The sequence below is a fragment of the Anguilla rostrata genome, chromosome 2, assembly GCF_018555375.3.
Source record: "Anguilla rostrata isolate EN2019 chromosome 2, ASM1855537v3, whole genome shotgun sequence".
Taxonomy (NCBI): Eukaryota; Metazoa; Chordata; class Actinopteri; order Anguilliformes; family Anguillidae; genus Anguilla; species Anguilla rostrata.
In genome coordinates, this window is record NC_057934.1 from 73,628,033 (window position 1) to 73,642,645 (window position 14,613).

The window sequence follows — 14,613 nt, forward strand, 5'->3', positions numbered from 1 at the left end:
GCTCAGTGTCAGGTATGGCATATCTGATGTTGTACAGGGGAAGTCTGCAGGACCGTGGTTGCCTGAGACTCTAGGTCAGTGTATCAGGAAAAGCTTGAATGAGCCAGTCACTGTGTGCTCACAGTGGACTATAATGAGCCAGGCTGGTTCCAGCTCAACAGTGGGAAAGGGCTATAATGAGCCAGCCTAGTTCAGCTCTACAGTGGGAAAGGGCTATAATGAGCCAGGTTGGTTCTAGCTCTACAGTGGGAAAAGGCTATAATGAGCCAGCCTGGTTCAGCTCTACAGTGGGAAAGGGCTATAATGAGCTAGCCTGGTTCAGCTCTACAGTGGGAAAGGACTATAATGAGCCAGCCTGGTTCAGCTCTACAGTGGGAAAGGACTATAATGAGCCAGGCTGGTTCCAGCTCTACAGTGGGAAAAGGGCTATAATGAGCCAGCCTGGTTCAGCTCTACAGTGGGAAAGGGCTATAATGAGCTAGCCTGGTTCAGCTCTACAGTGGGAAAGGGCTATAATGAGCCAGCCTGATTCAGCTCTACAGTGGGAAAGGGCTATAATGAGCCAGCCTGGTTCTAGCTCTACAGTGGGAAAAGGCTATAATGAGCCAGCCTGGTTCAGCTCTACAGTGGGAAAGGGCTATAATGAGCTAGCCTGGTTCAGCTCTACAGTGGGAAAGGGCTATAATGAGCCAGTCTGGCTCAGCTCTATAGTGAGAAAGGGCTATAATGAGCCAGCCTGGTTCAGCTCTACAGTGGGAAAGGGCTATAATGTGCCTGCCTGGTTCAGCTCTACAGTGGGAAAGGGCTATAATGAGCCAGCCTGGTTCCAGCTCTACAGTGGGAAAGAGAGGTGTTAGTATAAAGTGAACGAAACGAAAACATTTTGAGAAGCGATGTCTTTAATGCTTTAACAGAGATTAGTTTAGAGAGAGGGGGAGAACAGTCCAGTTCTAATGGAAATGATGGTAAAAAAAGTTCTAACTGAAGTCAGCTTGCTTCCAATACCGCACTCACACACACCTTCCTGTGAGTGTTTGTGTGTTTCAGGAATTTTATTAAAGATTAAAAATCTCTGTCTGCAGACAAAAGTAAAATACAGAACTTGCAGAATTGAAATAAATGCAAAAGACCAGTACACAAAATATATGCGTACCAGTGATTGATAGAGTGATTAGGGTGGAGGCACCATCAGTCTACATCAGTCTACATGTTCAGGGTCTCATGTGGCCATCTTGAACTTTATGCAGCACAGTTGACCTTTGACCTTTGAGCTCTGAGACAGGGCAAATCCAGCAGTAGGGGTTGTTTGTTGCAGGAACATGGAATAAATAGAAATGTGTGACAGTTCATTAACAGTAAAAAAGAAAAAAAAAAAAAAAAAAAGGATAATCGGATCCATGTTGTCTATGGTCAGCTTTCATATATACAACTAAAAACAGGAAACAACACAAACAGGGAGACTGTATACTACTATGTAGTGTGTGTGTGTGTGTGTGTGTGCGCATGTGTGCCTGTGCAATTGTGTGTGTGTGTGTGTGTGTGCATGTGCATGTGTGAGCGTGTGTGTGTGTGTGTGTGTATGTGCTGTGTCAGGGTTTCGGTGTCTGCAGCGTGTGGTGTGTAGGGTGTCAGGTTCCCGCCAGTGTTGACTGCAGCCTAGTTGCCCTCCAGGCCTAAGTTGACCCCCTGCCGGGCCTAAGCATCGGGGAATTTTATTTATTTATTTATTTTTAAAATGTATTTTTAATGTGTTTTTTAAACTACAGTTACAGTGGGGCGGCTTGGTTGGAAAGCTCCCCAGCGACATCTGTTGGTTAAAACGTGAACGCACTATAGGAAAACAGCAGGTCTGTGATCAGTGTTCTTTACCCTCATTGTGCGTAGAGTGACAACACTTGACGCTTCCAGCTATCACAAGCTAAAGTTACCTAGCAAGCCACCATTGCTTATTTAGTAGGCTAACTAACCTCGTTACAAACTGCGTTATCACTTCATCTCGTCGGTAAGTACATTCTTGTTATATTAACTTAAGCAGTGTGTAGGTAACGTTACTAATAACATGAATGTAACGTTCGATACATTGTAACATTACATGACTTATTAATCGCCATAGAAATAACGACTTCACTTGTTTATTAATAACGTTAGCTTGATGGCATTGATGTGCACGACAACGTGGTCATTTAGCTAACTCTAGCTAGCCAAACAGTCAGTAACACAGATACATAGATATTTTGTTGTTGTTGAAATGTGCCCAGCATTCCAATGCTGTACATTGTTGTAAGATTCAGTAGCCAATAAGTAGGCAGTGTTGTGCATACCCCGCTCTTACAGCTCGTTTCCAGCCCAAACCACAACAAAGAGAGCAAACTTTTTCTTTTTTTTGTCAGCGACATTTCCTTCTGACATCTACGACAGCAATCGCAACCACAACATTTATTTTGCCTTTTTTGTATAACTATTTCCATGGATAAAATTGCATTTCTTATTATTATTTATTGGTAAAACATTTACTTCATATCCAGGGAGATAGCCAACTACTTACACGTTACATGACATGTGTAGCCATTTAGTAATACGATCGCATTTCAGGCTAGAAAATAACCCGTTTGTCCAGAGAAATTGCTGAGTTGTCTTAGAATCTTTATCGCAACAGAATGTATCAAGGCTGGCTTCCCGGATCAAATTTGTTGTGACAGCTGCCGTCCAAAACAAACACCTGAGAGTGTCTGGGCCAATGTCATGTTGCTGCAGCTGTCGAAACGTGCGATACATGCGTAGCTCGACACAACCGATGCACAACGGTCGTCCTTTTAAACCGTTTCAAGTTGTTGTAGTTGTGCCAATCGGACTTGAACATTTGCAACTTGTCTTATAGTCATGAAAGAAGCATTGCTGTGTTCGTGCTCGTATTTTTAAGTATTCTGTGTGTAAAAGCATCAGAGTCATTGTGTCGACTTTGTTATGCTATCTGAAAGTGCAAAAAACTTCAAATAGTGTACTGTGGCTGCTATGACCGTGGTAGCCTTTAAATTCATCCTGATCGTCTGATTCTGTATGTTGGGCCAATGGACATCTCGCTGGCAGGTGTGTGGATGACTGAGGTGTGTACGGGCACATACGCACACATGTGTAAATATGTGTGTAATGTATGACAGTATATGTTTGTGTGTGGGGGGGTCTGTGTGTGTGTGTGTGTGTGTGTGTGTGCTTGTTCATGTGTGTGTGCGCATGCATGTGCAAGTGTGTGGGTGTGTGTGTGTGCTTGTGCATGTGTGAGTATGTGTGTGTGCACATGCATGTGCATGTGTGTGGGTGTGTACCTGTATACATATGTGTGTGTGTGTGTGTGTGTGCAGGTGTTAGTGTGTGTGTGTGCATGTGTATGGGTGTGTATGCGGGTGTGCATGTGTGAGTCTGTGTGTGTGTGTGTGCATGCGCATGTGTAAGTGTGTGTGTGTGTGTGTGCACATGTGTGAGTGTGTGAGGGAGGGGCAGAAGAGGGCGTGGCTACACCTTGGTGAGCACAAGGGTGTGGTAGAGGGGCTTGATGATGGTGTGCAGGTGAAGGGGGTGGGGCTATGCCAGGGTGTGGTAGAGGGGCTTGATTATTGGTGAAGGGTGCACAGGTGTGTAGAGGGGCTGATGTGTGCGGTGAAGGGGTGGCTATGCAGGTGTGTGAGGCTGAGGTTGCGTGAGGGTGGGTAGCAGGTGGTAGAGGGGCTTGATTATGGTGTGCAGGTGAAGGGGGTGGGGCTATGCCAGGGTGTGGTAGAGGGGCTTGATTATGGTGTGCAGGTGAAGGGGGTGGGGCTATGCCAGGGTGTGGTAGAGGGGCTTGATGATGATCTGCAGGTGAAGGGGGTGGGGCTATGCCAGGGTGTGGTAGAGGGGCTTGATGATGATCTGCAGGTGAAGGGGGTGGGGCTATGCCAGGGTGTGGTAGAGGGGCTTGATTATGGTGTGCAGGTGAAGGGGGTGGGGCTATGCCAGGGTGTGGTAGAGGGGCTTGATGATGAGTGCTTGCAGGTGAAGGGGTGGGGCTGAGGGTGGCTTCCAGGGTGTGGTAGAGGGGCTTGATGATGATCTGCAGGTGAAGGGGGTGGGGCTATGCCAGGGTGTGGTAGAGGGGCTTGATGATGATCTGCAGGTGCAGAGCGCTGTCGATCAGGTACTCGGAGCTGCGGCGCTGCAGGTCAGCATCGGACAGGAAGTCGCCCGTTTCCTCGCTGCTCTGGTAGAAGCTGTAGATGTGCCGCACCACCACCCTGCCCTGCTGCCGCGCCAAAACCATCACCGTCTTCTGGAAGCTGACGCCCGCCAAATCTGCGCTGGAGGAGGCCGGCATGATGATGATGCGGGGTCTCCCCGCCCTGCCCCCTCCCTCGGCCCTGCCCGGCCGGTCCAGCGGCTCCCAGCGGGGGGAGAAGAGCGCATTCCAGGTGACGTGCTTTCCGCTGTCCTGCCCGCTCGGGCCCAGCTGCGTCTGGAAGCTGGTGCTGCGGTCGTCCCGGGCGGGGCTGTCGATGACCCAGGCTGCCCCCCAGGCGGCAGACAGGTAGTTCCGGGGGGTGAAGAGGCTGCAGTTGAGGGGGATGTACTTGGCGAGCTGCAGGGGCGGGGCGGAGTGGAACTGGTAGGACATGTAGAGCAGGTCGCGCACGGAGTGGAGGTAGCGCTGCAGGACGGGGGACTGGCTCTGCAGCCGGAGCAGCTGAGACGGCGAGATCATGGCGTAGCGCACGGCTTGCAGCGCGTTCTCCACAGTCGGGCCGTCGGGCCGGTTGCGCTGGATCCAGGCCTCCAGGGCCTCGAGCAGCTCCAGCTCGCTGTGCAGCACCAGGTCCGAGCGCTGCAGCAGCGTCATCAGCAGCTCCGGGCCGACCGAGCGCCACTCCTCGCTCCGCAGCGCCACCGACAGGTTCCAGCACAGGTACTGCAGGCAGGCGTCCCGCAGCACCGCGTCGCCCGTCTGCACCGCGTAGCGGTACCAGCCCACCGCGTGGCCCCCGGGCGGGTCGCCGGCCAGGTGCTCCCGCATGTACAGGCTCAGGCCCTCCTGCAGCATCTGCACGCCGTAGCGACTGGCCAGCTTGTGCAGGGGAACCGCCTGCTCCAACCGCAGTGCCAGCTCGCCGCAATACAGGTACCTGCGCAGACACAACAGCCAATCAGAATCATCACAGTACAGCTACCTGCGCAGACACAACAGCCAATCAGAATCATCACAGTACAGGTGCCTGCGCAGACACAACAGCCAATCAGAATCATCACAGTACAGCTACCTGCGCAGACACAACAGCCAATCAGAATCATCACAGTACAGGTGCCTGCGCAGACACAACAGCCAATCAAAGCTCTATAAGGAGGTGCAGCTCTCAGAAGGGTGTGATTCTGTGAGGAGGTGTGGCTTTCAGAGGAGTCCATGCATCCCAGGCCAGCCAGTGGATATAATCTCTCCAGTGTGTCCGAGGTCTGCCTCTGGGTCTCCCCCCAGATGGCCATGCCAGGAACACCTCCCAGGAGCTGCCCAAACCATCTCAACTGGCTCCTCTGAACGCAGAGGAGCAGCGGCTCTACTTTGAGGTCCTCCCAGACAACTGAGCTCCTCACCCTATCTAGGAGAGTAAGCCCTGCCACCCTATGAAGGAACCCCATTTCAGCCGCTAGAATTTGCAATCTCACTCTTTCGGTCACTACCCATAGCTCGTGACCATAGATGAGAGTAGGGACAAAGATCGACAGGTAAATTGAGAGCTTTGCCTTTCGGCTCAGCTCCTTCTTCATCACCACCATCCGAAACAATGCCCGACACAACATTGAGGATTTGTGTCAGCCACGACATGCTAAAAACATCCAGCGCCTTCAACATTTCTGGGCAAATCTCAGCCATCCCTGATGCTCTGCCACTGAGGAGCTTTCCATTCACCCCAGTGACATCTGCCACAGAGATGAGCACTCATCCCCCAGATTGTTCCAGTTCAGCCTCCTGAAAGGAGGGCATGTCTGTCTGATTCAGGAGTTCAGGAGTCAAAGTGTTCCTTCTACCCCCAGTTGAGGTTGGAGTTTCACCATCCCTGCTAAGAACAGCCTAGACAGTGCCCCGCATTCCCCTCCTGAGGTGTTTTTTCAGAACCACTTTGGGGCCACCCAAAATCCTTCTCCAAAGCCTCTCCCAACTCCTCCCATACTCCGGGTTTTGCCTCTGCCAGTGCTGCAGCTTCGCCCTTTCTCGCCTGCCGGTACCTGACTGCTGAGGTTCCCAGTGCCAACCAGGACCGAAATACCTCTTTCTACAGCTTGCCAGCCTCCCTCACCGCTGGAGTCCACCAGCGGGTCCTTGGGTTGCCACCAGGACATGCACCGACCAGCTTTTGACCACAACCTCTAGCAACAGCTTCCACAGTAGAGGTTTTGAACAGGGTCCATTCAGACTCCATGTCCCCAACCTCCTCCGGGAAACCGGATAAGCTCTCTCAGAGGTGAGTGTTGAAATCATTCCAGACTGAGTCTTCTGCCAGGTGTTCCCAGCAGACCCTCACTACACGTTTGGGTTTACCTGGTCTGTTTGGCAGCTTCCCCCGGCATCTGATCCAACTCACCACCAGATGGTGATCAGTTGACAGCTCCACTCCTCTCTTCACCAATTCAACCATTGACCTTTAGCCCAAGGTGTTCGGGTATCATGTACACTTATGAACATCCTTGTATTCCAACATGGTGTTTGCAATGGACGAACTATGACCAGCACAGAAGTCCAATAACATAACACCACCCGGGTTCAGATCAGAGAGGACGTTCCTCCCAATCAGGATCACTCCTATGCCGACGACACGCAACTCTTTCTCTCCTTCTCCCCATCGGACACACAGGTCCCTGCCTGCATCTCCGCTTGCTTGAGGGACATACAGAGCTGGATGGACAATCACCACCTGAAGCTCAACCCGGGAAAGACGGAGCTAATCTTTATTCCTGCTCTATCCTCTCCCCTCCTCGACTTTTCCATTTCCCTAGGGGACACCTTAGTGATATCATCACCCTGTGCCAAGAATCTCGGAGTGGTGATGGACAACAAGCTGTCCCTCTCCAAGAACATTGCAGCAGTAAGCCGGGCATGCAGATTTTTCCTGTATAACATCCGCAGAATCCGCCCCTTTCTCACGACCTACTCAACCCAGCTCCTGGTCCAAGCAATGGTTCTATCCCGCCTGGACTACTGCAACTCTCTTCTGGCTGGACTACCGGCATCTGCCACCAGACCCCTGCAACTCATTCAGAATGCTGCGGCTCGTCTGGTCTTCAACCTCCCCAGACACTCCCACGTCACTCCCCTGCTCACTACCCTCCACTGGCTGCCTGTTATAGCTCGCATCAAATTTAAAACATTGGTCCTAGCATACCAGGCAGTCAAGGGATCAGCCCCAGCATACCTCCACAAGATATTCAAACCCTACATGCCAACCAGATCCCTCCGTTCTGCTACCTCAGGACGCCTGGCACCTCCCCCTCTTTGCACCTGCACTTCCAGAACACGTCTCCTGTCTGTTCTGGCCCCACAATGGTAGAATGACCTCCCTGTGGAGGTCAGAACAGCTGAGACACTGACCCATTTCAAACGACGACTGCCTCTTCAGGCTGCACCTCTCCCCATCCCTCCCTACCCCCCTGTAAATGACTGTAAGCTTAGGGTTGTAACTAGGCAGCTGTTTCGTAGGTGACTTAGGTGCATTAACTTTCTTAACTACTACTTGTATTTTTTCCATAGACTGCATTGTTGCCGTTCTCGTTGTTAGTGTTAATCAGTTTAACCATCAGAGTCCAAGTTGAACTATGCGGTTGTTCCCTGCACTTGGACCGGTACTTCTCTCTAGGGGTTTCGTCATACTTATTCCTGGTTATGGTTATACACTTTGTTGTACGTCGCTCTGGATAAGAGCGTCTGCCAAATGCCTGTAATGTAATGTAATGTAATCACACCGAGTTTCCCAGTCATGTCTAATGTGAGAATTGAAGTCTCCCAGTTGGACAATGGATTCAGTCGGTGGGGTCGTGACATTGAGGCGACCCTCTCCTGCACTGCGGTGAACTCCAGCTGAGCGACCGCCAGCCAGGGGCTCGTGGGTATCCCCACTCCCACCCAGCGCGGCTCACCCTGAACTACGGCTGAGCAGGAGACAGACCGCCCTTTAACAAGGGGGTTGAGTCCAGAGCCCACACTGAGCGTAGAGGGGAGCCCAACTATATCTGGTACCTCTCAACCCCACACACCAGCTCTGGGTCCTTTCCTGCAAGAGAGGTAATATTCCATGTGCCTAGAGTTAGTTAGCAGGGTAAACTTTGCTCTATTTTTGTTTACCATTAGTAAATCTGGGTCCTCACCCCAGACCTGTTCACCTTGGGAGAGCCTACTGGCGGACATACAAGCCCCAGATGACATAGCTCTAGGAATCAGAAAATCTTAAAAGCCCTTCCACCATGACAAAGCTCAGAGGGGTGGGGCTCTGTAAATGGGGTGTGGCTCTCCCAGGGTGGGGCTCTGTAGGGAGGTGTGCCTGACTTTCTTTCTAATCCCTGCTCTCTCTCTCTCCCTCCCCCCAGTCTCTCTCTCTCTCTGTCCCTCCCCCCTGCTCTCTCTCTTCCTCCCCCCTCTCTCTCTCTGTCCCTCCCCCCTCTCTCTCTCCCTCCCCCCTGCTCTCTCTTTCTCTCAGAGACCTGATGAAGGTGTGGAACACTGCTGTGCAGTCCGGGGGCTCCAGCAGGATCAGTGTGCTGGAGTTCAGGCTCTGCAGAAGCTGCTGGAACACGTTGCTGTGCAGGGAGAGTATGAGGGCGTGGGCCTGGAACAGCTTCACCTGGTCCGAGCCGCCGGTCTGAACCTGCAGCACCACGTCGCTGCTGTTTCCCTGCTCCAGCAGAGCTGCCATGCGCTGCACCAGCGCCACCGAGTGGATGATCACGGTACTGCTGCTCTCCAGCGCCCCCTCTGCCTTCAACTGAGCTGCAGACACACACACACACACACACACAAACACACGCGCACACACAAACGCACACACGCACGCACACACACACACACGTGCACACACACGCACACGTGTACATTAAATGGTGATTTCCCCTGTTCACCAATAAAACAACCACACAGAAACTCAATAAATCAGACAATCAAGCAATCACTCAATCAAGCAATCAACCAATTAATCAGTCAAACAGTCTGTCGATTTACTGATCAATCAAGCTGCAGTTTTTCAAATAATCAATCAATCAGACTCCTGCACTGATACCTGTCTAAAACCACCCATCATGCTGTGGGAGGTGAATTTTACCGACAGCTCCCCAGACCCATCCCTCTTAGAGTCAGCATCCACCCTCCACTCTGTTACACGCAACAGAGTCAGCCTCCACCCTCCACTCCATCACCCACAACAGAGTCAGCCTCCACCCTCCACTCTGTCACACGCAACAGAGTCAACCTCCACCCTCCACTCCATCACCCACAACAGAGTCAGCATCCACCCTCCACTCCATCACCCACAACAGAGTCAGCATCCACCCTCCACTCCATCACCCGCAACAGAGTCAGCTCCACCCTCCACTCCATCACCCACAAGTCAGCATCCACCCTCCACTCCGTCACCCACAACAGATCAGCCTCCACCCTCCACCCCTCACCAACAAGTCAGCATCCACCCTCCCTCCTCACCCGCAACAGATCAGCCTCCACCCTCCACTCCATCACCCCAACAGAGTCAGCCTCCACCCTCCACTCCTCATCACCTCACTCACACCCACAGACTCAGCCTCCACCCTCCACTCCGTTAGCCACAACAGAGTCAGCCTCCACCCTCCACTCCATCACCCACAACAGAGTCAGCCTCCACCCTCCACTCCATCACCCACAACAGTCAGCCTCCACCCTCCACTCCATCACCCCAACAGAGTCAGCATCCACCCTCCACTCCGTCACATTCACCCTCCACTCCGTCACCCACAACAGAGTCAGCCTCCACCCTCCACTCCGTCACATCCACCCTCCACTCCATCACCCACAACAGAGTCAGCATCCATCCTCCACTCCGTCACCCACAACAGAGTCAGCCTCCACCCTCCACTCTATCACCCACAACAGAGTCAGCCTCCACCCTCCACTCCATCACCCGCAACAGAGTCAGCCTCCACCCTCCACTCCGTCACCCACAACAGAGTCAGCCTCCACCCTCCACTCCGTCACCCACAACAGAGTCACCATCCATCCTCCACTCCGTCACCCACAACAGAGTCAGCCTCCACCCTCCACTCTATCACCCACAACAGAGTCAGCCTCCACCCTCCACTCCGTCACCCGCAACAGAGTCAGCATCCACCCTCCACTCCGTCACCCACAACAGAGTCAGCCTCCACCCTCCACTCCATCACCCACAACAGAGTCAGCCTCCACCCTCCACTCTATCACCCACAACAGAGTCAGCCTCCACCCTCCACTCCGTCACCCACAACAGAGTCAGCCTCCACCCTCCACTCCGTCACCCGCAACAGAGTCAGCATCCACCCTCCATTCTATCACCCACAACAGTCAGCCTCCACCCTCCACTCTATCACATCCACACTCCACTCCATCACCCACAACAGAGTCAGCATCCACACTCCACTCCATCACATCCACATTCCACTCTGTGACGTCCACCCTCCGCTCATTCAGCCGTTCCCGTTTTTTCTCCTGTTCCTGATGGCCTTTCTGTTGATTCTATGCTGCTATCCTCTCCATCTTCTGTCCCTCCCACCCCTACAGATAGATCAGTTTAACTCATTGTTAAGGACATATCATTTTAACTAACCTCATTGAGAAATAGATCTCAATAACCCGTAATTGTTGGGGATATATCTTATAAAATAATCACGGTTATTTATTTTTCATTTTATTCACTGAATCATTTCTCCTGTGTTCACGGTTTAAACCCTCGTGTCAGGCGGTGCTGTGAGTAAACCCTGGGCGCTGGGCTGGGGTCAGTAGGTGCACAATAGAGCTGTAGCTCTGTGTGTGTCTGCATCGATCAGCAAATGTGAGCGTTGTGTCTAGTTTGGGAGGACTATGTTCCTCAGTGCGGCAGAACGGCAACAGGCTCGTCAAAAAGGATTTTAGCCAGCATTTAATTCATTTTAAGTATACACCTACCAAATGAAAAACAAAAAAAACAACGTGCATTTTGAGAGGTATTAAAAGTCTTTATGAAAGAAAGAAAGATGGTAGTTTTGTGCAAATATTAGGGGAGGTAATGGGGTGAGCACCTCTGGCAAGGTCAAACCCACAGCAGATGTTATGGCTGCATCTATTGATTTATTGGGCAAAATCTCCAGAGACTAATTAGAATTTGCACCGCCTGCAGATGACCTCTATGGCTGAGTAAATATCCAATGCAGCTTTTAAAAGAACATACATCAAAATATACATTCACATCAGAGCCTCTTGGTTTAATGAAGAGAGGAGAGGGAAAGAGACAAACAGAGTGAGAGAAAGAAAAAGAGTGGAACAGACAGAGAGAGAGAGATGGAGAGGGAGAAAATAAAGAGAGAGAGGCAGAGGGAAAAAGACTACATTTAAAAGACTAAAAGGAAGGCATTCATTCCCACACTCACTAATACACACTCACACACACTCACACACTCTGACTTACATACACCTAGTACACACTCACACACACTCTCACACTCTGACTTACATACACCTAGTACACGCTCACACACTTACACACTCTGACTTACATACACCTAGTACACACTCACACACTCAGACTTACATACACCTAATACACTCTCACACACACACACACACACTCTGGCTTACATACACCTAATACACACTCATACACACTCACACACTCTGATTCACATATACCTAAAACACACTCATACACACCCTCACACACACACTCACACACTCTGACTCACATACACCAATACACACTCACACACACACACTCTCTGGCACACATACACCTAATATACACACACAAACTCTCTCTCTCACACACACACACTCACACACACTCTCTCTCACACTCACACATTCACTCTTTTTCTCTCTCTCTCTCTCAATTCAATTCAATTTCAATTCAATTTGTTTTATTGGCATGAAATACATACAGTAAATATTGCCAAAGCATTACATTAAAAAAAAAAACACACACAAATACAGAAATTCCAAATAGAGGGAGAAGAGAGAGAAAAAAGCAATAAACTATTTATACTAGAATTTCATTAACTAATTATATGTACAAGTTGAACAGGCAACACATACCTTTTACCTGGGTAGTTTCTCACTGTCCCTCAGGTTGTGACAGGCTGAAACATATTCTGCTGCGAGAGGGGCTGTTGACCCTTCTCCCAGAACTATTTTTATCTTTTCTGTGTTTGTCAGGGAAGGAAATGATTTTATAATTTTTGAAAATTTGTTGAAATGTTTTCCTTATTTCAGAATATTTTTCACAGTCTAGGAGGAAGTGCATCTCTCTCTCTCTCTCTCTCTCTCTCTCTCTCTCTCTCTCTCTCACACACACACACACACACTCTGATACACTCTCTCTCTCTCTCACACACACACACATACACACGCACACTCTCTCTCTCACACACACACACACACACACACGCACACTCTCTCTCACACACACACACACACACACACACACACACACACACACACTCTGATACACTCTCTCTCTCTCTCACACACACACACATACACACGCACACTCTCTCTCTCACACACACACACACACACACGCACACTCTCTCTCTCACACACACACACATACACACACACACTCTCTCTCTCACACACGCACACACACACGCACACTCTCTCACACACACACACACACACACGCACACTCTCTCTCTCACACACACACACACACACGCACACTCTCTCTCACACACACACACACGCACACTCTCTCTCACACACACACACACAGGGTTCTTACCTCCCAGCGCTGGGTAGGTTTTTATCCAGATGATGCTGAGCAGGATCCCTACACATACCCTGGCAGCACGGCCTCTTCGTCCAGGACACGCCATTTATTTACTCTCCTTTATATGCACCTGTCTCTCTCCCACTCTGTCTCTCTCTTTCTTTCTTTCTCTCCCTCACACTCTCTCTCCCCCTCTCTCTCTTTCTCTCTCTCTCCCTCTCTCTCACACACACACACACACACTCTGATACACTCTCTCTCTCTCTCACACACACACACATACACACGCACACTCTCTCTCTCACACACACACACACACGCACACTCTCTCTCACACACACACACACACACACACACTCTGATACACTCTCTCTCTCTCTCACACACACACACATACACACTCACACTCTCTCTCTCACACACACACACACACACACTCTGATACACTCTCTCTCTCTCTCACACACACACATACACTCTGATACACTCTCTCTCTCTCTCTCTCTCTCTCACACACACACACACACTCTGATACACTCTCTCTCTCTCTCACACACACACACATACACACGCACACTCTCTCTCTCACACACACACACACACACGCACACTCTCTCTCACACACACACACACTCTGATACACTCTCTCTCTCTCACACACACACACATACACACGCACACTCTCTCTCTCACACACACACACACACACACACACGCACACTCTGATACACTCTCTCTCTCTCACACACACACACATACACACGCACACTCTCTCTCTCTCTCACACACACACACACACACGCACACTCTCTCTCTCACACACACACACACACACGCACACTCTCTCTCACACACACACACACACACGCACACTCTCTCACACACACACACACAGGGTTCTTACCTCCCAGCGCTGGGTAGGTTTTTATCCAGATGATGCTGAGCAGGATCCCTACACATACCCTGGCAGCACGGCCTCTTCGTCCAGGACACGCCATTTATTTACTCTCCTTTATATGCACCTGTCTCTCTCCCACTCTGTCTCTCTCTTTCTTTCTTTCTCTCCCTCACACTCTCTCTCCCCCTCTCTCTCTTTCTCTCTCTCTCCCTCTCTGCCTTTATCACTCTCTCTTCCTCTCTCTCTCTCTCTTCCTGCTCCTCCTCTCACTCACTCTCTCCCTCTCTTTCTGTCTCTATCACTCTCTCCTCCTCTCACTTACTCTCTCCAACTCTTGGTCTGTAACGTTACTCAGTTACCCCGCTGTGCACATTGTTCACCACTAGAGGGCAGAACAGTTTTATTAATAGAAGAGCTATAGCTGCGCTTATTGGTGGCAGAGATCTAACAGTACAGAGTGATAGCAGAGTTACTGCAGTGCTTCTCTGAGTCCACCATGGGCACAGAAATCGGCTAATGGTGGTTATATGCAGCCAGGGCTAATGCTGGTCATATGCAGCCAGGGCTAATGGTGGTCATATGCAGCCAGGGCTAATGGTGGTTATATGCAGCCAGGGCTAATGGTGGTTATATGCAGCCAGGGCTAATGCTGGTTATATGCAGCCAGGGCTAATGGTGGTCATATGCAGCCAGGGCTAATGCTGGTTATATGCAGTCGGGACTAATGCTGGTTATATGCAGTCG

General features: G+C 50.6%; 1 protein-coding gene across 1 annotated transcript; it reads right to left on the reverse strand.

The window, feature by feature from the left end:
- Positions 1–4,062: 4,062 nt before the first annotated feature.
- On the reverse strand, positions 4,063–13,158 carry btbd17a (BTB (POZ) domain containing 17a). Its single transcript, XM_064324384.1, has 3 exons — positions 12,984–13,158; positions 8,713–8,998; positions 4,063–5,150 (listed from the first exon to the last, which is right to left on the reverse strand). Exons 1-3 carry the CDS (start codon positions 13,075–13,077, stop codon positions 4,109–4,111), a joined length of 1,422 nt encoding a protein of 473 aa, XP_064180454.1. The 5' UTR covers positions 13,078–13,158; the 3' UTR covers positions 4,063–4,108.
- Positions 13,159–14,613: the final 1,455 nt, after the last annotated feature.